The 25,296-nt window shown below is 55.2% G+C and overlaps 13 protein-coding genes and 1 non-coding gene across 14 annotated transcripts in view; 6 read left to right on the top strand and 8 right to left on the bottom strand.

The window, feature by feature from the left end:
• Positions 1–63: 63 nt before the first annotated feature.
• On the bottom strand, positions 64–657 carry HMPREF1541_01332 (uncharacterized protein; the record flags this gene model as incomplete). The annotated part of the gene is made up of 1 exon (XM_008713631.1): positions 64–657. The coding sequence occupies one exon, from the start codon at positions 655–657 to the stop codon at positions 64–66; it is 594 nt and encodes a 197-aa protein (XP_008711853.1).
• An 881-nt stretch (positions 658–1,538) lies between these two features.
• On the bottom strand, positions 1,539–2,288 carry HMPREF1541_01331 (uncharacterized protein; the record flags this gene model as incomplete). The annotated part of the gene is made up of 1 exon (XM_008713630.1): positions 1,539–2,288. The coding sequence occupies one exon, from the start codon at positions 2,286–2,288 to the stop codon at positions 1,539–1,541; it is 750 nt and encodes a 249-aa protein (XP_008711852.1).
• Positions 2,289–2,389: 101 nt separating this feature from the next.
• HMPREF1541_01330 (uncharacterized protein) lies at positions 2,390–2,923 on the bottom strand (the record flags this gene model as incomplete). Its single annotated transcript, XM_008713629.1, has 1 exon — positions 2,390–2,923. A coding segment is annotated over one exon (534 nt), but the record flags the coding sequence as incomplete, so codon positions are not given.
• A 198-nt stretch (positions 2,924–3,121) lies between these two features.
• HMPREF1541_01329 lies at positions 3,122–3,223 on the top strand. Its single transcript has one exon. It is a non-coding gene; the product is annotated as a tRNA-Pro (tRNA).
• Positions 3,224–3,505: 282 nt separating this feature from the next.
• HMPREF1541_01328 (uncharacterized protein) lies at positions 3,506–5,440 on the top strand (the record flags this gene model as incomplete). Its single annotated transcript, XM_008713628.1, has 1 exon — positions 3,506–5,440. The coding sequence occupies one exon, from the start codon at positions 3,506–3,508 to the stop codon at positions 5,438–5,440; it is 1,935 nt and encodes a 644-aa protein (XP_008711850.1).
• Positions 5,441–6,664: 1,224 nt separating this feature from the next.
• Positions 6,665–7,165, top strand: HMPREF1541_01327 (uncharacterized protein; the record flags this gene model as incomplete). Its single annotated transcript, XM_008713627.1, has 1 exon — positions 6,665–7,165. One exon carries the CDS (start codon positions 6,665–6,667, stop codon positions 7,163–7,165), a length of 501 nt encoding a protein of 166 aa, XP_008711849.1.
• Positions 7,166–7,487: 322 nt separating this feature from the next.
• Positions 7,488–8,642, bottom strand: HMPREF1541_01326 (uncharacterized protein; the record flags this gene model as incomplete). The annotated part of the gene is made up of 1 exon (XM_008713626.1): positions 7,488–8,642. One exon carries the CDS (start codon positions 8,640–8,642, stop codon positions 7,488–7,490), a length of 1,155 nt encoding a protein of 384 aa, XP_008711848.1.
• A 722-nt stretch (positions 8,643–9,364) lies between these two features.
• On the bottom strand, positions 9,365–10,339 carry HMPREF1541_01325 (uncharacterized protein; the record flags this gene model as incomplete). Its single annotated transcript, XM_008713625.1, has 1 exon — positions 9,365–10,339. One exon carries the CDS (start codon positions 10,337–10,339, stop codon positions 9,365–9,367), a length of 975 nt encoding a protein of 324 aa, XP_008711847.1.
• Positions 10,340–12,360: 2,021 nt separating this feature from the next.
• On the bottom strand, positions 12,361–15,940 carry HMPREF1541_01324 (uncharacterized protein; the record flags this gene model as incomplete). Its single annotated transcript, XM_008713624.1, has 2 exons — positions 12,361–14,132; positions 14,182–15,940. 2 exons carry the CDS (start codon positions 15,938–15,940, stop codon positions 12,361–12,363), a joined length of 3,531 nt encoding a protein of 1,176 aa, XP_008711846.1.
• Positions 15,941–16,483: 543 nt separating this feature from the next.
• HMPREF1541_01323 (uncharacterized protein) lies at positions 16,484–17,200 on the top strand (the record flags this gene model as incomplete). Its single annotated transcript, XM_008713623.1, has 1 exon — positions 16,484–17,200. One exon carries the CDS (start codon positions 16,484–16,486, stop codon positions 17,198–17,200), a length of 717 nt encoding a protein of 238 aa, XP_008711845.1.
• Positions 17,201–17,351: 151 nt separating this feature from the next.
• Positions 17,352–18,015, bottom strand: HMPREF1541_01322 (uncharacterized protein; the record flags this gene model as incomplete). The annotated part of the gene is made up of 3 exons (XM_008713622.1): positions 17,352–17,595; positions 17,644–17,819; positions 17,866–18,015. The coding sequence occupies 3 exons, from the start codon at positions 18,013–18,015 to the stop codon at positions 17,352–17,354; spliced, it is 570 nt and encodes a 189-aa protein (XP_008711844.1).
• A 607-nt stretch (positions 18,016–18,622) lies between these two features.
• HMPREF1541_01321 (uncharacterized protein) lies at positions 18,623–20,898 on the top strand (the record flags this gene model as incomplete). The annotated part of the gene is made up of 4 exons (XM_008713621.1): positions 18,623–18,772; positions 18,794–18,978; positions 19,025–19,100; positions 19,144–20,898. The coding sequence occupies 4 exons, from the start codon at positions 18,623–18,625 to the stop codon at positions 20,896–20,898; spliced, it is 2,166 nt and encodes a 721-aa protein (XP_008711843.1).
• Positions 20,899–21,476: 578 nt separating this feature from the next.
• Positions 21,477–22,469, bottom strand: HMPREF1541_01320 (uncharacterized protein; the record flags this gene model as incomplete). The annotated part of the gene is made up of 1 exon (XM_008713620.1): positions 21,477–22,469. One exon carries the CDS (start codon positions 22,467–22,469, stop codon positions 21,477–21,479), a length of 993 nt encoding a protein of 330 aa, XP_008711842.1.
• A 1,364-nt stretch (positions 22,470–23,833) lies between these two features.
• HMPREF1541_01319 (uncharacterized protein) overlaps positions 23,834–25,296 on the top strand; it is a gene marked incomplete at both ends in the record, with an annotated part of 1,661 nt that continues 198 nt past the window's right edge. The window contains one exon of the mRNA XM_008713619.1: positions 23,834–25,287. Within this exon, the coding sequence (XP_008711841.1) occupies positions 23,834–25,287 (1,454 nt within the window). The remainder of the gene's footprint in view (positions 25,288–25,296) is intronic.

Genomic DNA, 25,296 nt, shown 5'->3' with positions numbered 1-25,296 from the left:
CCCCGGCCTTGATTTTTCTTCTCCTCTTCCATTTCCCTCCCCATCCCCCCCTCCCCCCCAAACCTAACTCTCCCAATACCTTTCCACCAACTTCCTCTCCACCCCCTGCCCCTGCCCCACCCTCCTCGCCACCCACAGCGCCGGCCCCGCGAGCCAAAACCCCCACCCACTCAACCACGTATCCATCATCCCCGCCACCACCGCCACCGTCACCAAATCCCTCGGCACGCCGTCCGGCCCACTGTGCCCATCCTCCGCCAGTCCATGCACGATATACATGCCCTTCTCGAACCCCTCGCTGCCCGGCTCTAGTTTCGTGACGAACTCCGCCGGTTCCGTGGCCGAGGTGTTGGCCAGGGAGTGGATGTGGCCGATATCCACGACGGCTGTTTCGCCCGGTCGCAGGGTTCGGGGGTGGCCGTTGTCGAGGGTGATGCTGAGGGTGCCGGAGGTGCAGGTGAAGGTTTCGCGGAAGAGGGTGTGGTGGTGCGGGGGATTGGCGTAGCCGGGGGTGATGGTCGACGTGAATTGTGTGTAGGCGCCGGAGGTCTCGGAGGAGTAGTGGGTGTAGGTCATGGTGGAGCCGAGGAGGGGAGAAGAGATAGTGCGGCGGGAGGGGTTGAGGATGCCGGGAGGCCGAGGGGTTGTGTTGCTCATAGTGTGGGTAGCTCTGGCCGTGGTGGTCTGGCGCTGGGTGCTGGGAAGTGGTGTCGATGACGGCGGGGGCTGTGGTGTTGGGGACGAGGTGAAGGAGGGCGATTTCGAGGCATGACGACGGGGGCAATAAGATATCGTTGCCGGTAAGGAGGGCAAGATTCGTGCTGGCTGAGGCAGAGTGCGAATACGCGGTCGAGGTATGAGCATTCTGCGTTCTGTTTTCTGGCCAGTAAGGATGCAGGCAGTGGGTGGTTTCGGATGAAACTCCGTCCGAATGCAGCAGCTGTGCCGTCCTCTGCCTAAGATCTTCTGAATTGACTGACTATGAGATCGACGATCCAGTAGTCGTGCCGTTAGCAGTTTGGTTGACAATACGAGTGGGCGCTATCGGCGTGTTATATAGCAGGGTGGCTTGGTATCCAAGGAAGCGAGTACGATGGCCGCAACCAGCAGATGATCAGACACAGCACATGTGATTCGCTGCCGAGGCATTTCGAGTTAAATGTGTGCTTGTGGACGAACCACCGATTGCACAAGCTTCTCTCACCCTATGTAGGGAACGGAAGGCATCTGGATTGTTGGTAATGTCGCGAGGAAGGAATTTCGCAAGTGGTAGGCTTGGAAATCATGAACGTATGAGCCATATACTTGTGAAGTTCAGGCGTGGCATGTCCATGCAATAACCTTCGAAAGCAGAGCAGCTTGGATCTTGAAAATGCAAATATTCCTCAGGTGCTGTCGCAGCTGCAAAGTGAGATCGGTCGAGCGTTCGCAACACAGTACCCCTACAGCAGCTGCAACAGACACCAGCGTATCAATGCCTTGACCTTCCCGAGCAAACACGCGGAAATTCGTTTCAGGCTTTCGAAGAAGCACTGAGATCACACCTTCACGGCCATGAGGAAACCATCATAATTCTTTTCGCTCACAGTCTGCACAACCACCGCTTCGAGCCGCTCATCTGTACCAACCGTCTCAACGAGCTCCCTTGTCGCCTTCACTCTCGAATCCTCCTTGGCAGCGACAGGATTGGCAAGCTTGCCTCGTCGCACGACGTTATCGATGAAGAACGATGTGCCTGGCGTAGTCATGTCCAACCCGATTTGGAGATAGGTAAGATTATTCTCCTTGTCAGCGTCGATGAAGACGAAATCGAACTGCTGCCTTTTGCCCGAGGCCACTTCCTCCCTGAGCTTCGACAGGACGTTCACGCCAGGACCTAGTAGCACATCGATCTGGTCTGACAGACCGGCGTTGGCGATGTTCTGCTCAGCAACTTTCTTGTGGTGAGGGTCGACCTCCACGGTAGTGACGTGGACGTGTGAGCCAGCCGACGCCATCCAGATGGCCGAGTAGCCACCTAGAGTGCCGACTTCAAGGACGTTCTTGGCGCGTGTGGCACGGACCTGCAGCGACAGATACTTGGCCTGGCTTGGTGCACAGGATATGTCAGGCAGACCTGCTGCCAGTGAGTTGTCGTAGGCCTTTTCTAGTACATCGTGGTATTTGTTGCGGCTGGGGTTGAGTAGATGGCTGTTGGTATAGTGGTCAACAGCATCGACTCGGGCTGACTGCTCGTAGGCATCTTCGCCTAGGTTGGGGTCGTTGTGCTCGGCGAATTTCCTGGTCATGTTTTATCGTTGTGCAGGTCGATGAAGGCGTCAGACTCGTCGCCAGGCGTAGAGAATGGCATATTTATATCTTGGTCGTGCTCGGATTTAACGCTCGGTGTAGCCTGGAGGCGTGACTTCGCCTCGCGCTTTATTTTCACGAACTCGGCGATTAAGTCGGCATGCAACTTGTTGGCCAGAACGGTGGCCGTTGCGTAGTCGCCGTCATGCGCGATCGTGAGTTCACCTTGCTGCTCTGTTATCTTATCACTCTCCGAGGTCTGCGAATCGCCAGTGAAGCAGACGATTACAGGTTCAAAGGTTGTCGTATGGAAAACCCTCAAAGCCTTCCAGTGGATCAAATGGGCACCCCAGGCTTTCTTTGCTGCCTCTTTTGCAGCCCAGCGGCCAGCAACCGCTCTGCTTACTTGGGCGCACTGGTGAGAAGACAATTCCGGCACCCTCTCATTCTCGTTGTCAAGGCGTAGTTGGAAAGAGGGAAACCTCGTCTCAATAGCAACCAGCTCGTCCTTCAGAAGAAAGTGCCGAGCAAATCTTTTCAACCTTCGCCAGTCAGGCTTATCAGGATCTAAGAATCGACGAATGTTGGTGATGTCTGTGCCGATGACGAGATTGCCCTTGAACCCCAGTCTCATGTTGCGAGCGGGCGATGAACAATAAGATGCGGTCCGAGTCGCGCTGAGAAAATTGTTCTCCAAATGCGCGTCGTGACGCGTTGATTCAGCCCTATAGCAAAGTTCCCAACAGGAGATGGTATATATGCGATCTAGCGCGCAAATTGGCTGAAATTCGTGCTACTTTCGCACACACATGAATCGACACGAATCTTTTACGGCTCAATGGTCTAGTGGTATGATTGTCGCTTCGGGCACCGCCTACAGCTGCGAAAGCTGCGAGAATGTGACAGGCCTCGGGTTCGAATCCCGATTGAGCCCCGATGATCAATCGATTTTTGATCTTTTTGGTGCTTGAGTAGACTGTGAATCTAACAAATCAGATTAGTGGCAGATGAGCCCATCGTGTGCGGCCGGGTGCGGGGCGTCACAGGCACCGACCTTGGCGGGTCATAGCCCGGTATAGCGCCAAACTCATGCTCAACCACCACTCCAGTCAGCACATGTCTCAGACCCAATTCTTTCGTACCTTTTTTGGCAACTTCAAGTCCTTGGTTTCTTCATCCTGAAAATGTCGTCTGTCGACTGTCGTTCGTCATTGCGATGTGGCTGACCTCGGGCGCGTCCAAGCGCTCACGTAACTCGCCGCGTTCAAAGTCCCCCCAATCCAACACACCTCGCGCAGAATCGCCTTCTGCCATCCTGACAGAGACGCTCCGCAGAAACCCGTTTCGTTCCAGGAAGGATGTCGAGTCAAAAGAGGATGCAAGAACAAGGTCGATGAACAAGGATCTCCACATCCTGGCAGGTTTCTTTCCCGACGTTCAGATCGAGGTCATACGCGAACTGCTGAATCGCTTCGATGGCGACAGCCGCCTGCAGATATGTACAGAACAGCTCTACCGTTTCAAAGGCGAATGGGCCGCCGGGAGACAGCAAAATCCGCCGCGAACTCCTGGAGCAGACATTCCCGCAGACCAACTTTTCCGCGCCCAAGCATATATTGATGCGACAACCAGAATTCTGACCCTCGAGTTTCGCTCCTCCAGCAAGGGCTCCATCAGCGCCGTCCTTGCTGAAGTCAACAATTCATACTCCAAGGCACGCCCCATCCTCTTCAACATCGCCAACAAGACGAAATGGGCTATGTTCACACAGGCAATTGGTTGGAAGCGGAAGCGGACCGTTGAAGATGCGCCATCCGTTCTCTTCGAGAAGACGCATCCAGAGAGTGGTCCACCACAGTTAAACCTCTCTGGCAACGCGGCTCTGGATGCAGAGCTCGAAGAATTGTTCGTCAAACCAGCTCTCCGGCAAAAGGCAGATGAACAGGAGATTCAGGATCGTGGCTTGGCTGAGAGACTGAATGAAACCGAGGCGACTGCTGCCGAAGCGCTGTTCGAATGCGAGGTATGCTACAACGATGTCCCCTTTGAAAATGTCAGTACGTGCACTACGGCCGAGCACAATGTGTGTCTGGATTGTGTGCGGCGGACTCTCCACGAAGCCATCTATGGTCAGGGTTGGCACCAGTCTGTGTCGGTCGAGCACGGCACGCTAAAATGTCTCTCGACATCTGACTGTGACGGGCGTATACCTGCGTTCCTGGTCCAACGAGCCATTCTGCCACAACCTTCCGGACCTAACACCTGGGCCACCTTCGAGGCGCGCTTGTTCGAGGCCAGCGTTCAGACCACAGACATGAGTCTTGTCAGATGCCCATTCTGTTCCTATGCCGAAGCCGAGAAGCCGCTCACACATGTCACGGCACGATCTTTTCGATGGTCACTTCGTCGACCGGCTCTTCCGGCCATTACGCTTATCCTTCTTATGGAGCTCATTCCCGCCATTTTGTTCTTGCTGGCACCGCTGTTGCTCTTCTTTCCAAACTATTTCAGACGACTTTTCTATACCGCCGTTGCACATATCGCGCATCGTAATCGTCGCACCAGATTCACATGCCTGAACGATTCCTGCGGCCGATCATCCTGCCTCGTTTGTTTCAAGGCGTGGCACGATCCCCATATCTGCCACGAGCCACTGATAGTATCACTGCGGACGAGTGTCGAGGCTGCTAGAACAGCGGCTGTAAAACGAGTGTGTCCTCGCTGCGGTACGGCCTTTGTCAAATCAAGCGGTTGCAACAAGCTCACCTGCGTTTGCGGTTACTCCATGTGCTACTTGTGTCGAGCCAACATTGGCAAGGCCGGGGCGGCAGGGAATGCAGAGGGAGCCGAGGGCTATCGGCACTTTTGCGAGCACTTCCGACCTAACGCTGGCAGGAAGTGCACTGAATGTGACAAATGCGATCTGTATAGAGAAGAAGATGAGGACGAAGCGGTGCGAAGAGCTGGGGAGCTTGCCGAACAAGAGTGGCGCGAACGCGAGGGTATGGTTGGTGTCAAGGGGCTCGAGGGTGCGGTCGGCAACTTGGGTGGTCCCGACAGCTGGTGGACGCGATTTCTTCGAAGCGACTGGACCATACAAGACCTCGCGAACTCCTCGATAGCACTGTTGGTGACAGTAGAGGAAGTTTGAAGAAACAGCAAGTGATGAAAGCAATACACACCTTCCATTTGATGAGCTCTTCGACAGTCAACCAGACCATGCTTGCTCAGCAGAGCCAACTTGCATTTCGCTCACCGTCCGACACAACAAGCGAACTTATCGCTTACGGCTGACACGCAGCTCGATGTCATGCTCTGACCAATACCGTAACTCATATTGCGGCGCAGTTCCATGAACTACAGGGGGAGACAGGTCGGGGTTCAAAATGCAATGTAATCGTCACAAGCGATTTACACGGTACGACCGTACTCCTGGGCACTTTGCATTGTTTAGAGGCCTTGAAGACCAGATCAAATCAACTGGCTTCGGTAAGCCTTGTTGAATTTGCCCATTTTCATTCTGCACCGGGCTGATGGCAACTTCCAGGTCTTTGTGTCTTTCGCCCACGATGGACATTGTCATCGCCAGCTTCGATTGGCAAGAGAGTAGATGTCATGAACAAAAGAACTGATTCTCAAGCAAGACTTGAATTCCCTGTTGCTCATCATATACCTCTGCTACAGAGCGACATGATTCCGGTGTCGGGGGCCAACATCTCACCCACGCCCTCTGGAAATTCGTGTTATGTCTACACTGCGGAGAACGTCAGCCGAAAGCCTGAGACTGCCGCAGGGCTATGTCTAGCTGCCACGATCTTCAACACAAGCCGTGTCACTGACACCTGGAGCTATTGCGAGTTCAGAGCGTTGCGGATTCGAGAAATGCGAGTCTGCCTCCGAGTATGCCATGCATTTTGTGCCATGGAAACCTCTCGATGCGCTGAAAGCCACAATCACTTGGCTTGCGGAGACTACCTGTCACCATCGCTTGCCTTCCCTTCCACACACGTCCCTTTGTCGCCTTGTGCCAAGAAAAGCTGCCTTGTTCCCCTGCACTTCGCCCACCAGCATATCCACAAGGAACTTCGCAAACTTGCAACTTTTTTTTCATCCGATCTTACTCTTCAGGACTGCTTGGTTTTCGCGTTTCCACAATGCCTCTTGTTGGAGCCTCATACCCTCTTGATGAGGCCTGCGACAGCCTTCGCTCCAAGACCCATACCGATTTCACTATCATATGCGGCAATCGCATGTTCGCCGTCCATCGTTAGGTCATCTACCAGAAGTCAGACTTCTTCCGAGCCGCTCTCAACAATGACTTCGAAGAAAAGACTACCAGAACACTCACGATTTCGGTGAAGCCGATCCGAAGGCAATGGCAGTGGTCATTGTCTACTGTTACACCAATAAGCTGTGTATCCCTGCTATCGAGACTGTTTGGCCGGACTACTTTACTGTAGGAGCTCCGTCTGACGCCGAGAAGCCGACACTCGACACGAAATGCATGTTTCTCCTCGCCGATCGACTGCTCCTAGTTGACTTGGCGAACAAGGCGGGCGTTGAGTTCTTGAACACGTTCAAAGTGAAGATTTCGGTGTCTCAAGCTGGTTCTACAGGTCTGCTGCCATTCTTGAGAGCAAGCTATAAGAGGCTGCCAACTACCGATCTGATGCTCAAACCTTTGCTCACAGGCTGGCTCGTCAGTGAGGCAACCATGTACTCACACTTCGGAAGGCAATCTTGGTCCGACTTGGTCAAACTATTGATCGAGGAGGATCCCACTACGTTCTTCGCTGCTAGATTTGTCGGACAAAAGGCAATATACGAGAAAGACGACAAAAGTGTACTTGAGACGCTGCTTCCCAAGTTTCAGTAGCTGACAAGCGCCGACAACAATGGTCCTGTTTGCAGCCACATTAAAGTACCCGTCCGCATCAAGCTCTCCTGGACTATCTACAACACTACGTGCTAAAGTCAATCGGTTTGAGACTGCTGCAACGAAAGTGGCGATGAAAGGTGCGACGAAAGATGGGGTGAAGATACGATGACGTTCCGATCAAAGACGCGACGAAAGGTGCCAATAGGCATGGCTGTTCGGATGCCGACGGACACTATCATGAGTGCGGTACGCATCGGCGTCAAGCGACCTCATTCGACTCATCATAGCTTACTGGAGTATCCTAGGTACACTTCCAGTCTCAAATCAATCTCTCACTGAGCTCCCTGATCTCCTCCGGCTCTGTCATGCAACACCCGCCCACAACCATCCCCTTCCACTTCCCCCTCTCCTGCGTTTCCCTGACAATATCCGCCATCTCCTCACCCCAGCCCTTCCCCTTCCCACCGTGACCCTCCCCAGCTCCGTCTCTTGGTAGCCATTCTTGTCTTGAAGTATCATAGACTAAATTTCCCGCCCCATCCGGGTACAGCACCAGTCTGGGCGTCTCATACCCGCCCTCCGCTATTGCCCATTCAACCTCCTCCAACAGCCGTCTAACCTTCCAGATCTTGGTGCAATTGACGCCCACAGCCCAAGGTCGAGCCTCATCCCCGCCCAACATTGCATCCACCACTTCCCTTACCGTGCTCCCATCAGGCAACCGATGTCCCTCTTGCGCCTCATTCCCACCCTCTCCAGGAAACACACAACTAATCCAAAAAGGCTTCTCGCTAACGCCGCACTCCTCAACCGCCCTCATCGCCGCCCTGACCCCTCTAATCTCTTCTAACCTCGGCAGCGTCTCGAACGCCACCACATCCACCTCTCTCCAAACCCCCTCGTCAAAGAAAACCTGCAGTCTTCTCCAATGCCACTCCCCCAGCGCCTCCTCACCCCTCATCCCCTCGGGATACTCCCCACTATACTCCGCGCTCGGCAGCAATGTCGCGCCGTACGCGCCGAGACTCAGCGCCACGACACCCTTCCGCCCTCCGCCCTCGTGCTCCTCTTCCCGCTCCCCGTCCCCTTCCTCCTTTCGCGCAACAACCCGAAACCCCTCCCTAGCCACTTTCACGGCCGCGCGCATGAACCGGGCAGCATCCTCCTCCACTATCCCAGCACCCTGTGGCACGGTCGGCGTGCGTCGAAACCCCTCAAAGCTCGCCTGGTACGTGGCGGTCAGCAGGACATTCGCGCCGGCGCGCGCGAAGGCCGCGTGCGCGGCCAGTAACGTGTCCGGTCCGGAGGGGGTGGTGAGGAGGTGTGAGGACCAGAGCGGGGTGGTGGCGGAGATGAAGTGTTGGGCGTAGGGCGGGGCGGTTAGGGTCGTGCCTAGACCGCCGTCGAGGATCAGCAGGGGGTGGGAGAGGGAGGGGTGGCGGTGGGGGTTTGAAGGGGTGGTGCGCGGTGGCATGGCTGGGAGAAGGGGGGGCGGTGTGGATATTGGTATATTTTGGTATGTATGAGATTTTGTTGTGTCTGCTGAGGTGAGGTTGCAGACGGTAATGATGTGGTCAGTCGATATAATGTAGTGACACAGCGTTCAGAGAGACTGAAGCGGCGGTCGGTCTGAGTGATACAGCATCCACAGGGTCGATGAACGGTGTATACGAATTAAAGTTTTCTTAACCGCCTCTCGCGAGGGAAACGCAGTCACCTGTCAAAGGCTCTTGAACGGATCGACACCACACGGACTGATCTCATAAATGGCAGACAGAAATCAACATACGACTACAGCGAAAAGAAAAAGCCGTAGTTACGTCAATGGATTAGGCCCGGCTGATCGTGAATGCCCCACGCTATCTACTTAGGCGAGGCAACGAGGCGACGAGGCTGAGAGGGGAGGTACCTGGTGGAGCCATCGCGGGTATCAGGGACTGTGCTGGACCCATCTTCAATACATCCTCATGTTGGAGGGAAGGGTAGTCTATAGAGGAGGCAAACGTGGAAGGGGGTCTTCACTACGTTGGTTGGGCGAGGAGCCTTGGTGAGTAAGGGTTGTGGTCTACGATTATATTCTCCAATCCATGCACAATGGGTCTTTACCATGTACCGAGTCTATCGAGCAATCACTGCCATGGCTGACCGCCACCGAAATCTACAATCAAGTGACAGAGCCGTAGCCACACTGCACCCTCACTTCCCCAACCAGCTCACATTCAACTCCGCCCTATGCTCCTTTCCAATGACATCCCTGTACAGCTCCACGCGCCTCGCCTCTCGATACCGGCACCCACCCGCCAACCTCAGCTTCTCCCTCGTACACACCGCCAAAGCCATGCCCTCGCCCAGAACCCGACACTCATCCAACACATCCCCAAACGGATCGATCACCATGGCGCACCCGTTCTTCAACTGGTCGTCATCCATGCCTATCGGATTACTGAAGACGACAAAAACGCCACTGTCGTACGCGCGTGCTGGGAGCCACTTCATCAGCCAGGCTCGCCCCTTCAGGCCGTCGAATTCGGCGCGCAGCGTCGTTGGATCCACGTGTCGACGCTCCCACAGTTTGGGGTCCACGAAGCCGGCTCCGGGGCGGCTACTAGGGGTACACATGGTGACGTGGGGCATGAAGATGATTTCGGCGCCGAGGAGGGCGGTTGCGCGCACGTTTTCCACCACATTGTTGTCGTAGCAGATCAGAATGCCGGCTTTCCAAGAAGAGCCGGCGATGGGGAGGTCGAAGACGACGTATTCGATTCCGGGGGAGAGGTGTGCGGAGATGAAAGAGTGGAGCTTGCGGAACTTGGCGTGCAGACCGGAGGAGGAGACGCAGATGTAGGTGTTGTAGATGCGGTGGCCGGCGTCTTTCTCGAAGAGGCCGGCTAGGACGACGATGTTGTGCTCCCGCGCTATTTGAATGAGGGCTTGCGTGCTGGGTCCGGCTGGAATGGGCTCGGCGACGTCGAGGAGCTCGTCTTTGGAGAGGCGGGACGCGAAAGTGTAGCCTGTGATGGAGCATTCGTGGAAGGCGACGACTTGGGCGCCTCGTGCGACTGCAGCTTGAGTGAGACGGCGGATGAACTCGAGGTTGACGGCCTTGTCGCCGGAAGCGTTCTCGAACTGGACTGAGGCAATCTTCACAGCGTCGGCAGTTGTAAACTCCATGATTCCGTGGACGCGGTAGCTGATGTTGGTCCATAGCATTGATAGCAAGGGCGACAATGCCAAACTATACATGTACCGGTCCTCCTGCAGTGCCGATGCCTTGGGTCGCAACGTCTTAAGACAACTGTAACATCTTCGACCCGAATACGCGCTGGAGATGCAACCGTGCCCTTCGTACCAAGCTCACCACGTGTCAGTGACTCATGCGTCCTGCCTTTGTCATTGTGTAGATGTCAGTCCGCTGTCTGTGCTGTAGGCGGGCAGTGCCCGCGATGCTTTAAGCCACTATGTATCAGGCTTGATACACGTCTGCTCAGCCATGATTCCTCTGGACCATACCAGGATATTTTGTGCAGACTTGCTTTGTGGTAAGCCCATACCCGGGGGTAGAGAGGGTCTGCGGGTGGATTCCCTTTGTTCTCCGGTCGAATGTTAACATGTTCAGCGAGATTGGCATGCGAGTCTCTTTGTCTCGAGATCTTCTTTGCCAGATGTCTTTTGTATGTGTCCTAATAAAGCCACCATTCGTACAAGCCGACCGAAATAGTCACATCTCAACCCCTCTATAGTAGATGAGAATCGGACTCGCACGACGTGTCTGTGAGTAACGAAGACCCCCTGATCTGAAACCGTCAGAAGCTGCAATGATCTCGTTTTCCACGCTCTTATCTGTCTTCCTTCCTCTTCTTCTCCCGCAAACGCTTCTGCCGCTCACCTCCGCCGCTGCCATCAACACCCCAACTGGAGCGCTCTATTGCCCTGAGCCCCGCCTCACCGGCAACTGCGCCTTCATCACCTCTACTGCCTCTGACTACCGAAAATGTCGCCCTGTGGCAGCCGGGAGCAAAGGGTCCATGAATGTGTACCCGGGGGCGATTTGCTTCGTATACGAGGACGACAAGTGCTCCAGCCAGACCTTCGTTGGGTTAAATGATGCGAAAGGTTATTACTGGGAGGACATGAGCGCCAAGAAGGGTGCATGGCGGAGCTTCTATTGCACGACAACTGTGTAGTTCGCGGACACAGGGTAGTGATGATGGATCTGACAGATTAGGTAGTCCTGGGTCTGTAGAGCTGCTTCCACTGTCAGGATGGGTTGTTGATCTGAGCTCCTGTGTCTGCCACTGGGCGGTGGGCCTTCTGATCCAGTTTCAAGATGAAGGAATAGCCAGCAGGATGTGTTACACGTCGAACCACTCCACTCGCCTGTAAGCACTGAAGTCTGCAGGACTCACCACTGTTGTTTCATAGTGTCCACCATTGCTCGTCTGTATCTTGCTTTTCTCGTGAATCTCTCTCCCTTCTGTTCCTATAGATGTCCGTCTCATGTCTGCCGCCACTATTGAGGGCCAAACGGTCACGACTTACCGTACAGATTCCGGTGGCAAAAGCACATACATCGCGGGACCAAGTAGGTTACGTATCAAGCGTGGGCACACACGTATACGTAAATGTAGGTATGCAGAGCCCACGCGGCTCACATACCAACGCGAACTGCCGGTGGAGCGTTTGCAAAGTAAGATATCATGCTCCGGAATAAGGAGAGAAAAGGACTGGAATGCTGTCGTCCTAGTGCCAAGACATGATGTACCCCTTTTTCATGGATACCGGGATCTCGGGTAAAGAAGAAACGCCATTCGCAGACACAGCGCATTCACAAGAGTGGAACAAGCATATATTGTCAATCTCGACTGTATTGATTGACCAGGAGGAGAAACCACACACACGCTATGAGAAAGCTCGTTCACTCAAGTCAGTCTACGCTGTTTACATCATATCGTCGAGAAGAGCCCCCACCTCCCTCTAGTGCTGTCTCCACACAGGCTTGAACTCGTGGAGCTCATCTGCTGCAGCTCTCTGTCCCTGCCAGCAGCATCCCAACAGCTTGCTCTCCCGCTCAAACCCAAACAACACGCCTCGCTATGTCCACTGCCGCTACTATTGCTGTACTGCTGCTGCCGTAGTCTCAGTCTCGACGACTCTATCCAAGACCGCTGCTGTTGGAGAGCCTCAAAGTCCGACTAAGACTTATCCCAGCCAACGTAGTCTCTGCCCATAATGCGCCAGACACGTACCTCGCCGCTCTTGAGATCGCCCATGCGATAGCTCTCCTCACGCACCTTCGCCTTCTTTTTCTCCTTGCGGTCATCTTCGCTTCTCTGCTCCCAAGCTCGTACCTTCTTCTTCGTACCGTCCCAGTCAACGACGACTGCGACGTGGTCAGGTTTGCCCGCTTCCAGACTGTACTTTGCATTGAAGCCGCCCTTGTGACCGGAGAACTTGGCGTTGCGGAAACTGATGATGTCGCCAGCACGGATCTCGTCGTATTGCTGCGTCGAGGCGTTGGCGAGGTTGGCGTAGACTAGAGCACCGTACGCTCTTGTTCCAATGGGTGGAAGTGCGTTCGGAAATGGCCGGAGGAGTTCGTAGATAAAGCCCTGGGCGGATCCGTCACCGACCATGGCGCCCTGGTGACCAAAATTAGACGCAGCGGACGCGATAGGTGCGCCAAATCTCTCGGATGATACCTCCAGCTGATCCTTGCGAGGTGTTGAAGGTGGGCGCTCATGGGTCTGCTCGAGCGCCACTTGCGATGGATCTTCCTTGTCGAAAGTCGCATTAATGTGTGTGCGACTGTAGTCGTTGTAAATGACAAATATATCCTTTGAAATGGCCGTGCGGCCCGCGCGCGTGGCTGAGGCATTCTCCTCGATTTCGTAGAGGATATCCGAACGGTTGGCGACGCTTGGGGGAAGCAGGTTGGGCTGGGTCCACCAGAAGGAAGAGTGACCCAGGTCCAGATCCTGAGCCATGAAGCCTTCACCGCTAGGTCTCGCATGCTCCATTGATCGCCGTGATATAGTGGTTGATCTTCTCACCTCTGAAGACTGCTTCGGAAGCGTTGCATGGGGCTCAGCTGATGGTAAGGAAGGTGGAGGAGGAGCAGGACGTTCCATAGGAGGCGGCGGTGGAGCCGCTCGCTCTGTGGGCGGGGGAGGTAGGGATCTTTCGGCCGGGGGCGGCGGAGGCATACGGGGGGGCTGAGTACTACCTCCATACATATCTTCCTCTTCCCTGTCTGCCCCTGGAGGCATATTTTTGTAAATGTCATCCAATTGCGGGGTCGGCAGGCCTTGAGAGGGGGCGTTGTAGCGGTAAGGGTCATAATCGTCATCGTCATGTTGAGGCATTGCAGGAGGAGGTACCGGCGGAGGAGCCGTGCGCGGAATGTCTGTCGACTTTCGAGACGGTGGCGCTTGGGTCGGTGGCGGTGGTGGAGGAACTGTGTGCTGTACAGGCAGAGGCGGGAGTGGTGGTACAGTGCGGGATGGTGGACTCTTGGGTGATTTGGTAGCGTCGTCGGTCAGAACGCCATCATCGATACTCGAGTCGCGATTGTGCGATTTTAACGCATCCTTATGTTTCGCTGAAGAGGCAATGTCCGTGTCGTAGTCCCCATCGTACTCGGTCACCTCATCTTCACTATCGTCGTCCTGCTGAGTTTGAGGGCTAGAAACATCAGTCGTAGTTCGTCGGCTAGGTGGACCGGGTGGAGGTGGAGGCGGAGCCCTTGTTGTAGGAGACGTGACAGAACTCGATAGACTGGGGTCTTCGCTGTGCTTTCGAACAACATCTGGCCTGGGCCGTCCGCCTGGAACCGGCGGTGCTCCTGACGGTGACATAGGTTGCTCTTCTGAACGTCGTGAACGCGCGGACGAGGGTGACGCAGCGTGAGACTCATTTTGCTCAAGAGCTTGTGTAGCCACCGGAGGTGGAAGGGGTACCGCACGACCTATTTCTGTTAGCTATTGTCTGCCAGCGTGTTTATGTGGATTGCTTACCTGATGAGGGCGGCGGTGGAGGAACAGCCCTAGTCTCGGGCAAGGGTGGTGGGGGTGCACGATTTTCACGCTGAGGCGGCAAAGGTGCCTGCCGGTCGATACTTGCGGATGAACGCGTTGTGTCTGACCGTCTCGGAGGCGGTGGAGGCTGGGAGATATAGTCGTCCTCCAGGTCGGCCTGTTTGGGCGCTTCCCGAGGGGTGGGCTGTGCGGTCTCGTCTTCCTCGTCGCTGTCCTCATCTGCAGGCTCCTCAGTCCGTCGAGGAACTTGATTAGACATGCCTGGCAGCGCCATGATTGGGACAGGAGGAGCTCTACTGGTCTCCTCTGGAGACTGCTCCTCGGACGCCCGAGAATGCTCCTGCGAAGGCCTAGATTTGCGTGCAGGAGGAGGCGCTGCACCACCGGGCGGACCAAACATCCCCATCATCCCCACACCTCCGCCGAGTCTTGCCATACGGTCTCGGAGTTCACGCCTGCGGCGCACATCAGGATCTTCCTCTTCCTCTTCAGTGTCCTCATCGTTATCTTCTGCGGGGGCAGATACTTCTTTCTTGGGCTCAACATGCGCCGCGCTGATAGCAGCGCCCTTCGAACGTGGCCGCTCTTCCTCAGTTGAAGTCTCCTGCGCATCTTCCGTGTCTGCTGCTTCAGAGTCATCGGCGTCGTTGGTATCGCTAACAAGCTCTCGCACAGGTTGTGGTGTCGGTCCTATATGAGCGGAATCTTGACGCGAGGCTGACGGCAGGCCTGTCTTGGACTCCTGGGCGAGATCTGAAGATTTTCGGCCCACAGTCTCATTGGTATCTGCCTTTTCCAAGTCGCCTTCGACTGGAGGCGCCTCGGGATCCTCGGTGGACTCGACGCGCTTCTTTGGCGGCTTCTTTGGCTTCTCCTTCTTTTGCACCGCATCCGCATGTTTCTGAGCTTGCTCGAGCTGCTGTTTCTGTAATAGTGCGATGCGCTCTTTCAGGCTTGTGGGCTTCGGCTGATCTTCATCTGCAGCTTCCTCCAGCCGTTGTGGAGGCGGAGGCGGAACAACGCGATTCTCATCTTGCCCAGTAGCCTCCTCTTCACGCTGATAGACTTTCTGCGGGGGAGGCTCCCTGGGAGGTGGAACGTACGAGTTCTTACTCGGAGGGGGCGCGACAAATGGTTTCTTGATGAAGCCAGAGGTGTTACCACCAGGCTTGAAAGGCGCAACTGGTGCTGCCGCAGGCTTGTTAAAGGCAGCTATGCGGTCCTTGAAAGAGCTGGTAGTAGGCTTTTCGGCTACCGGAGGCGGTCCCGGTTTCGACACAGCAGGCTTGGATGTAGGAGGTGCAGCCGCGGCGGCAGCAGCTGGTGCGGGCGGTGAGGGGTCAGCAGCTTTGGGTGCAACTGGTTCCTCTACGGGTTCGACTGGCTCAGGAGCTGCCTTGGGAACATCAGGCTCGGGTTCCGCGATAGGCACGGCGTGCTGTTCTTGTGCGGAATCTTCTGAAGCTTGTGCGGGCTCAGGCGCTGGTTCTGGCGCAGGCGCACGCTTTGGAGCGCGGGTAGGTCGAGAAGGAATAGCAGGTTCGTACTTCTCGACGAAGTTGCGAGGGAATATACCTTCTACTTTCTCGCCGGAGGCCGAATTGTACTCGCCGGTATACCAATCTTCATCAGCATCGTCCGTGACTGTGATTATCTGGCCAATGGGAAAGTTCAAGTCATCGGGCTCCTCGGAGTGGTATTCGTAGACGGCTTTGACCTTGAAGGGGACTGCAGGCATGATTGCAAGCACCTGCTGCACGATTCAGGGCAGCGGCAGCAGTGTTGGAGGGGAATTGCTTGGGTGAGTAAGGTATGTGAATGATGGCTCGAGGTGGGACTGAGATGCTGCGTTGCTCAGCGATGACGCAGCTCCACCAACACAGCCTCAGCGCACGAGTCGTTACCGTGACGCAGGAAGCTTCTTGTTCTGACAGCCTCAACTCTCCAAGATAAGTCAGCTCGGCCAGGGATGACAGACCTGCGCCCTCGCCTGCCAGAGTGGTATTTTCACGGGTCTCAAAGCGAGACGAAGTGGCTCGCGGCCAAGGTCCGGACTACTGCAACCCTTCTATATGCCCGTCGTGGGGCAATTCTGCATCTAACAATTCCCTGCATTCGACCTCCTACACACTACCGCCGCGGGCGTTTCGGATGACAGGCCAGGAGGCTGACACTCTATTGCTTGAGTGCTGGTCACTGGATCACGTTTGCCCCGCGTGAGATTTGCCTTCCTCTTATTCGAAACATTATCTGGCTGCCTAATAAACTCGCTTACTCAGTCATGACTACCGACCGTTTCCGCGAGACGGCTGTCCGCCATGCCCGCATTCTAGAAGACCAAAAGCGGGTGAAAGCTCAAGTGACCGATCTAATTCTGGAATGCTTCGATCTCCCCAGCAAGCCAGATGTGGGCCCTGTCAATCCAATACCTGCCGATGCCAAAATCTTCGGTAAAGCATTAAGCCTCTTCCAGCCTACTGACTTCGACGAGTTGGTATCCGAGCGCAACATTGACGACCGATGCGGCTATGCGCTCTGTCCCAAGCCGAACCAAAAAGCGCGCAATGGTGGGAATAAAGTGTGGAACGGGAAAGGTGGAAAGGACTTCCGGCTCATTGATCGCGCAGTGGTAGAAAGATGGTGTTCGGACTCCTGCAAGGCTCGCGGAGAGTTTGTCAAGGGTCAACTGAGCACCGAGCCTGCGTGGCTTCGAGACGTGACGGACACAAAGGTCACTCTGCTCGACGATGTTAAGAACACCGCCGATCTTTCAATGGCCATTCGGGACATGAGTATCGATGCAACGGCCAAGGACGACATCACCGCGAAGCTAAAGGAGCTGTCTTTAGAGCGTGGAGATGGTGGAGTTGAAGCGAAAACGGGCGACTTTGCGATCGTTGAGAAGGAGTCCACCAGGGCCAGCGAGCCGCCACAACCAGGAGGCCAAGATACCATTGAAGGTCACGACCCACGGAAAGTGCGCTTCGGTAACGCGTGAGGGTAATGGCAAATCCAAGAATGCGACGTTAGCATGGTGGAAGGATACCATACCCTGTTATCGGCATCGGATATGGGTTTCCAGCATTCCTACAGAGCAAAGGAGTTCGGCATAGGTGGCTGATTGCAAACGATACCCTGGCAGGTTGTATTCATTCAAAGGCAAAGTAAGCCCTTTCAAGCGGTTGACGTTCAGTTTCCCATGCCAGCCAGTCGCTCCGTGTTGTTGGCAACAGACCCATCGCGTTGACTTTGTAGATGCCCAAGCCAAGTAGCAGCAACTGCATCAGCACGTAGGATACCTTGATACCAAGAATCTGCGCATGTGATCCGGCACCCTCGAACCTAGTGAAGATTGTGTTTGTTTGGGTCAGTCCCTGAATCGGACTCTTAAATCTAACACACGTCAGCTATGCGCTTGAGCAAGACACCAAGGCCACGTACAGGTTGTAGACCATGAATATGGAAAAGATCTGGAGAGTATTGCCAGACATATACATCATGATAGCCTGCATAGGAATCTGCTTCGCCGGCGCAAGGGCAACTTCCCATGCCTTCTTGAGCTTCAAAGTGTTCATCTCCACGGGAGAAGGTTGTTTACGGCCCTCTTTCTGTGCTTTCTGTCCCCTTGTCAGATCAATCTACACTTCCACGAGGTAGTCTTACCTGTTTAGCAGAGACTGATTTGGCAGATATGAAGCCCGGGGGATCGGGAATGCTCGATGCGTTCTTCGATCTCGGGGGGAGGCCGTTGTTCACGTCTACCACCCACTTCGGAGGAGCGGGCACGGCACCGGAAGACTTCTGGAGAGACATGTTGGCGTGTTCTTAGGCGGACTTGTACGTAACGCGCTCGAGTGTTGAAGGATCAGGGTCTGCGACGGACTTGAGATGGGACTTGGTGGTCTCCGGGGTGCTTCTGTTGCTTGTAGAGTCTATATGAAGTGACCAGATGCAGCGGCGCATGTGTCAGGGAAAGCGAGATAGAACGTCGGCATCGGTGGAAGAGTTCTTCCGACATGACGCTTGGCAAGTTTGGGTGGTCAACCTCATCCCCTCTTCCTCTCAACCCATGCTCCCGATTCTTCACCCTCCATTTCGACGACATGCGAAGTTAGAGGTGGCTGGGTGTGATTTCAAGTGAGCCGAGATGTCTTCAGGACAGGGAGATGCAAAGCTCTTTGCGCGAGTGAGTCCCCCTTTCTGGCCAAGGCGCCAGGCTTCCCGTCCCCATGTCTCCAGACGTTGGCGGTGTGACATCTGGAGGATGCCCTTATCCATTTCACTCCTGCAAGGCCGGGGCTCTGCAAAGCTGTACCCACGATATCCTAGAGAAGGACCGTTGTGCAGAAGGGTTGCTTGCACGGCTTCGCCACTCGAGATCAATGCAAGCCAAACGATCTCAGACTCGTTCAACACAAAGATGCGGTTGACCACGTGTGCTTACGAAGCTATGACGTCTCACCTATGCGTCTGGGTCGAGAGAGTGTCTTTTCCCCCATCGGGCCCCCAGGAACGAATTGGCCTTGCCCGTTTGAAGCCTTTCCAGAATAATGTGGCTGAGACTTTTATGGTGACTGACAGGTTTTGACAGGGCAAAGTAGCAGAGCTTCGCCAGGAGTTGAGCGGCGGCGGCAAGAAGGATAAGAATCATGCCGCCAAAAAGAATGCTCTGAAGAAGATTGTCGCCAATATGACTATGAGCAACAATGACATGGTTGCGTTATTTCCAGATGTCTTGAATTGCATGGAGATCTCAAGTCTGGATATCAAGAAGATGTGCATCTAACCGCTGCCTAAATCTACCGCAACTAATTCTAGATAGGTGCTTTCTCTATCTTCAGAACTATGCTCGAACGAAGCCTGAGATTGCTTTAAGGGCACTTCCCATCTTGCAAGAGGTGCGCATGCTTGATGCCGACTGGTCCGCTGCTAACAAGTCAGGACCTGACCGATGCGAATCCCCTGATTCGGGCACTTGCTCTGCGGACAATCTCGTATGTCCATGTCAAGGAATTTGTGGAAGGCACTATACCACACCTCAGGAAACTTATGGAAGACTCGGATCCCTATGTCCGAAAGCACGCAGCCATGACCGTCGCAAAAGTCTACGATCACGACAAGCGCTTGGTTGAAAACTCAGACCTCATCGAGAGACTGAATCGGATGCTCAAAGACGAGAACGCCACTGTTATCGCCTGTGCATTGGCCTCCCTAACCGATATCTGGGAGCGTAGTGAGAACATCAAGCTCACTATAGACTACACCAGCGCCTCCAAGATTGTCTCTCTTCTTCCGGATGTTAACGAATGGTGTCAAGCTTACATACTCGAAGCCATGACATCGTACGTACCTCAATCATCCGACGAAGCTACCCTCCTCGCCGAACGAATTCTCCCTCGGCTATCACACTCCAATTCCGGCGTCGTCCTGAATTGTATACGTGTCATCATGTATCTGACAAACTATATGAACCACCAGGACAAAATCGTCGAGATATCACGGAAGCTCTCACCTCCGCTTGTTACTCTACTATCGAAGCCTGCAGAGATCCAATATCTTGCTTTGCGAAACGCCATCCTCATTCTACAGCAACGACCTGAAGCCCTACCTGCTGACATCCGCGTCTTCTTCTGCAAATACAACGACCCTATCTACGTCAAAGTCACCAAGCTGGAGCTCATCTTCATGCTCGCAAACAAGGACAACATCAGCATTGTTCTGAACGAGTTGAAAGAGTATGCCACAGAAATCGATGTCCAATTCGTCCGTAAAGCCGTACGCGCCATCGGAAAGCTTGCAATCAAGATCGAGCCCGCTGCACGTCAGTGTATTGATACCTTACTTGAGCTCGTCAATGCTCGTATCCCATACATTGTACAAGAAGCCACAGTCGTTATCAAAAACATCTTCCGCAAATACCCCAATCAATACGAAGGCATTATTTCCACCGTCATTGGCCAGATTGACGAGCTGGACGAACCCGAAGCCAAAGCTGCTATTGTCTGGATCATTGGCCAATATGCCGACCGCATCGACAATGCCGATTCGCTCCTACAAGATTATCTTGCAACTTTCCACGAAGAGTCTACGGAGGTGCAGCTCGCTCTTCTCACTGCAACAGTTAAGCTCTTCCTTCAGCGGCCCGCCAAAGGCTCATCACTCGTTCCCCAGGTCCTGAAGTGGTGCACCGAAGAGATCGACGACCCCGACCTCCGCGATCGCGGTTTTATGTACTGGCGACTTCTCTCAACCGACCCTGAAGCCGCCAAGAAGGTGGTCATGGGCCAGAAGCCACCCATTACGGCCGACTCCGAAAAGCTGGACCCCAACACCCTCGAAGAGCTCTGCCTCTGTATAGGCACGCTCGCCACGATCTATCTCAAGCCCGTCCAGCAGGTCTTCCGCACTGCTCGCGCCCGCAAGTTGACACCCTCCCCAGCACTGCAACGGCGCAAGGAGGACTTCAGCTCCGCGCTCGCAGCCAGTCATTTGGCAGTGGACACAAAGGCGGTCGGTCAGCCTGATGCGATCGCAGCGGCGGATGAGTACTTCAAGAATCTCAGCCTGAGCAATAATGTCGATACGTTCGCAAGCCCGACGAATGGCACCCAAGCCGGCTTTGTAGTCAACCAAAATGCTCCGCAGCAGGTGATGCAGCCGGTGGGCGGGGCGCAGCAGGGGGATTTGCTGCTGTAGAATGGTGGTTGGAGAGTGTTCCCTGGCGTAAGATGCGATGACAACTTCACGAAGTAGTATTACAGTAGCAAAAGATGATAGTTGCCCCATAAAGAGTCTTTGGAGTTCATTGGCATGATTCGAGAATATAATTGTTGTCGGGAATGTAGCCCGCATCCACCACTACCACCACTCCGAGAAAATTCCACTTGCTATTCAACGCAGCGTGATGCGCGCCAATAATAGAACTAATGTAATACCTCGTGCGTGTATATTGTCTGAAGCCTCTAGAGTACGAACCTCTTCAGGGTGGATAAATGCTGTGATGCTATACCTCACTGCGTTGAGGTTCGGTCGAAGGGGGGTCACTTTCGGTACACCCTTCCAGCCTTCCGAACATGATAGATGTCACAGTCAAGCTTGGGAAATATCGACGCTTTGATCTACCTAGACATTGTCACTCGCCACTCGCCTATCTGAAGTTACTTCCATGTCGGCAGCCAGCCCTGCTACATCATCATAGGAGAGGAGCTACCAGTATATTGCAGTACACGCATCGCGCAAGTCACATCACGCCCCTCCCCCGAATCGCAAGTCGCCTACAGCACGCCCACCCCCAGAAAGACCCTGACGCCCTCCAAAGGCTTCCCGCCATTCGCCGCCACCTCCTCCTGATGCCTCCGCTTCCTCTCCCCCCACAGCCACGCCGCCAGCCCACCGGTCGCCAACTTCGTCGCCTCTTCCTGACGGCCCCGCCACACGCTTCCACGGATGACGACACCACCGCTCTCCTCCCCTGTGTCCTCCAGCGCAGGTACCACCTCAGCCTCGCCCTCCCTAGCTAGCGGTGCGACATACGCCCCAAACAACGCCTCGAAATCCCGAATCCGCCCCTCTCTCACACCGCGCAGTGCGTCCAGACACCACCGGACGCCGCGCCACAGCGCGATCTCGGCAACGACGGCACGCTCGAGGTCGGCGTCCACACCGACGGCCCAGGGCTTGGCGGCCCAGCAGGCCTCGACGGCGCGCCAGAGTACGGTGCATGTTACGTTTACGCCGTCGAGGAAGGTGTCGAGGTCGTGGAGCGGGAGGGAGGAGAGGGCGGCGAGGTAGGGTGGCGGTAGGGGCGTGGTGGTGCTGGTGAGGAGGGTTGTGGAGGGGCAGAGGATCGCGGGTGGAGAGGAGGAGGTCTGTGTTGGGGCGCTGGTGAGGAGGCGGTGGAGATGGGAGGTGAGCAGAAGGCAGGGGAGCGTGGCTGTTTCGGTGGAGTGGGAGAGGGTGGGGTATGATAGGAGGTGGGAGAGGGAGGTTTGCAGGGTGAGGAGATTGAGGAGGTGAGAGTCGTCTTTGGGCAGCGCCGATGCGCAAGGCGATGGCGCTGAATCCGTAAGGATATGTGGGAGGTTGTAGGAGTTGCGGAGGTCGCAGAGCAGGAGCGTGGCTTGGTGGTCGATGGCTTTGTGCAGCCTCTGGGAGGCCAGGCGGAGTGGGAGGATGTTCCCTCCCAGATTGGCCGAGCGGATTACTTGGAGGAGGATCTCGGGAGGGAGATCACTGAACGTCGCGTTTGATTGATCTTCGGAATACATTGTATAGGGTCGTTCGGATGCCTGTTCTTTGATGTTATGGTCCAGCTCCGTTGCGCGTCTCTTACAGCCTAAGCAATGACAAATTCTGCACAAGGACAAAGCTGGGAAGCTGTAGATGTTAAACCATTAGGAAGTAAGCGATCTCACCCATTCAACGTAGTCCAAACGGCGAGCAGCACAGAACTCGCAGACTAGAAGAGCTAGGCAACCGACTTGCTCACCATCTAACTGCATCTTCTCACGTGTGTGCGGCCTTACATCAGACGCGAGTCCTGCGGCCGATGCTTGGGGGCGCAAAGATGCCTGTACAAGGACAAAGCCTCTGATGTACACCGAAACTCCACTTCCGATGTAGGTGAGGAAATTGTACAGCAACAAGCACCACGATAGTGCGGCTGAGATAAGGTGGCAGTCATCCGGTAGTAACGCTGGTCGCCTGATGGCCAAGGCGGTCGACATGGAGACACATCATCTGCGATCAGCATGAGCCCAGCCAAGGCTGTAGCAGCAACAGTGTCTGAAGAACGAACATCTTTGAGAGGGAAGGCTGACAGTGCTGGACCGGAACGACCGACTGGAATGATAGGGAGGGTCGATCAGATGTCGTGGTTGAGGGGGTTACCTTGGCAGGGGTTGGGTTGGCCTTGGCAAACGACCTCCCTCTCCTGAGCGAACTCGACGATGTTCTCTCGCTGGGTCCCCATAGGGTTGTGATTGCGCCATGGTCTTACATACCTTGACTTCCCTATTGTCAAGTTGGAATCAAAGTTGCATGGATAACGCACGTGCACCTATAGTTGTTTTCTTCCCGATCGCGACCTTGGTGCGGATCCGATACTCGATGGTAAATCAGGTTTACCATATCCAGAGAATGCGTGTATGTGTACAAACCGAGGCCGAATATTCTGGACATCCGCTCAACAGTCAGAGATTGACCGGCGGATGTACGGATATTAATTGTCGCCTTCTAGATGCTTTAGGGTGCATACCTTCTGGAACCTTATCACTCGTTGGAATGCGAGCTCAATCACCCAAAGGCTGTTTCACCTCCACCTCCCACGAGTCACCACGGGTCAGGACCGGAACCATTATCTCCGCCCACTCCTGACTGTTGGTATGCCGCGCAGATTGATCTCACGCAACCTTTCTTGGGGCTCGCAAAACATGCCTGAGCATCACAACAAGCAGAGGAATGCCACTTGCTCACAGCACCCAGACATGATAAAGGTTTCGTATTTAGTCAACATCTTCGACAGTTACTCACTCTCGTAATCCGGCTATACTTTCATTCATTGCTTCTTCGCCCGGCAACCTTTGCCATCCACTCTTTTAGTTCTTTGCCTTTTAACCAATAATCTAGCAAAATGAAGTCAACTGGACTCGTCGCTCCCCTCCTTGCCGCCGGCGCAGCGGCTCGCTACCATGCTCGCGATGTCGAGATGCTGGCGCCCCGCGCCATCGTCGACGTTGACCCGAACGGTGCTATCTGCCCAGCTTTCCAGACCGTCAGCGTCATCGTCCAGCCCATCTTCTACAGCGAGTTCATCCCGTACAACACAGTGATCGACCCGTTCAGAAACGGCCAGCCTCTCACCGTGCTCAATGCTCCCACCCCGGTTGTCGTTCTTTCGGACTTCAGAAACACCTTTTACTCTGGTTATACAATCCCTTCGACCTCAATGTCAGCCAGCTCGACGGCCTCTAGCACGGGAGCGAGCACGGACTCCACCATGTCCTCCATGAGCTCGTCCGAGACCACCTCCATGAGCACCACCTTTGAGACCACCAGCAGCGTGTCCAGCTCGACCAGTGCTCCTTCCAGCACCATCACCTCGGCCCCGGTTTTGAACCTGGGTGACGGCTTCCCCGATGGAGTTGTCACCGATCTGCAGGATGATTTCCTTGTCCTCGGCTTCACCGCCCTGGCCCGTCAGCCTGCGAAGCGTGCCATTCAACGTCGTCAGCAAGTTGGCGTTACTGCCCTTCCCGCGGTCGTGGTCAACCTGATTGACGGTGACAACACCAACTCGCAGGACGTTCCCGCTGAGGAGTGCGATTTCGCTACCCCGCTCATCCTGGACACTGGCAAGCTCGTCTCGTATGATCGGGCCATTGCCAAGCAAAATGGTGCCACCGAGGCCGTCGTGGGCTTCCTTGTCAACGAGGGCGTCAATGCTGTCAATGCTTCCATCCGCTTCGTTGATGGTAGACTGAACTGGTTCGCGGCCGACGGTACAGGCAACGCCAACTTCTTCTCCTGCCCCAACGGTCTCTACGCCGGCTTCCCCAACTTCCAGGCCGATGGCTGCACCGAAGTGCTGGCCGGTGCCATTGGTTCCCAAGCTTGCATCAACTTGGTCACCGCATTGGGCCGCCAAGTGAACCCGGGTTTCAGATACCCGCGTGACGACGTTACCTCCTCGACCATGTCTAGCTCCACCGCAACTGAGAGCACCAGCTCCATGACCGAGAGCTCTACCGAGACCACCTCCACCGAGACCACCTCCACTGAGACCACTTCCACCGAGACCACCTCCACCGAGACCACTTCCGTCGAAAGCACCACCACCGAGGCCACCTCTACCGAACCCACCTCTGCCGAGACCACCTCGGAGGAGAGCACTTCCGCCACTGAGACCACGGCTGAGACCACCTCCGCCGAGACCACCTCCGCTGAGACCACCTCCGCTACCGAGACCACGGCTGAGACCACCTCCGCTACCGAGACCACGGCTGAGACCAGCTCCAGCGCGTCCGAGACCACCGCCGAGACCAGCTCCAGCGCGTCCGAGACCACCGCTGAGACCAGCTCCAGCGCGTCCGAGAC

This window comes from Cyphellophora europaea (genome assembly GCF_000365145.1).
Source record: "Cyphellophora europaea CBS 101466 unplaced genomic scaffold supercont1.1, whole genome shotgun sequence".
Lineage (NCBI taxonomy): Eukaryota > Fungi > Ascomycota > Eurotiomycetes > Chaetothyriales > Cyphellophoraceae > Cyphellophora > Cyphellophora europaea.
Note: the sequence above shows the minus strand (reverse complement) of the source record. Positions and strands in the feature narration are given on the sequence as shown.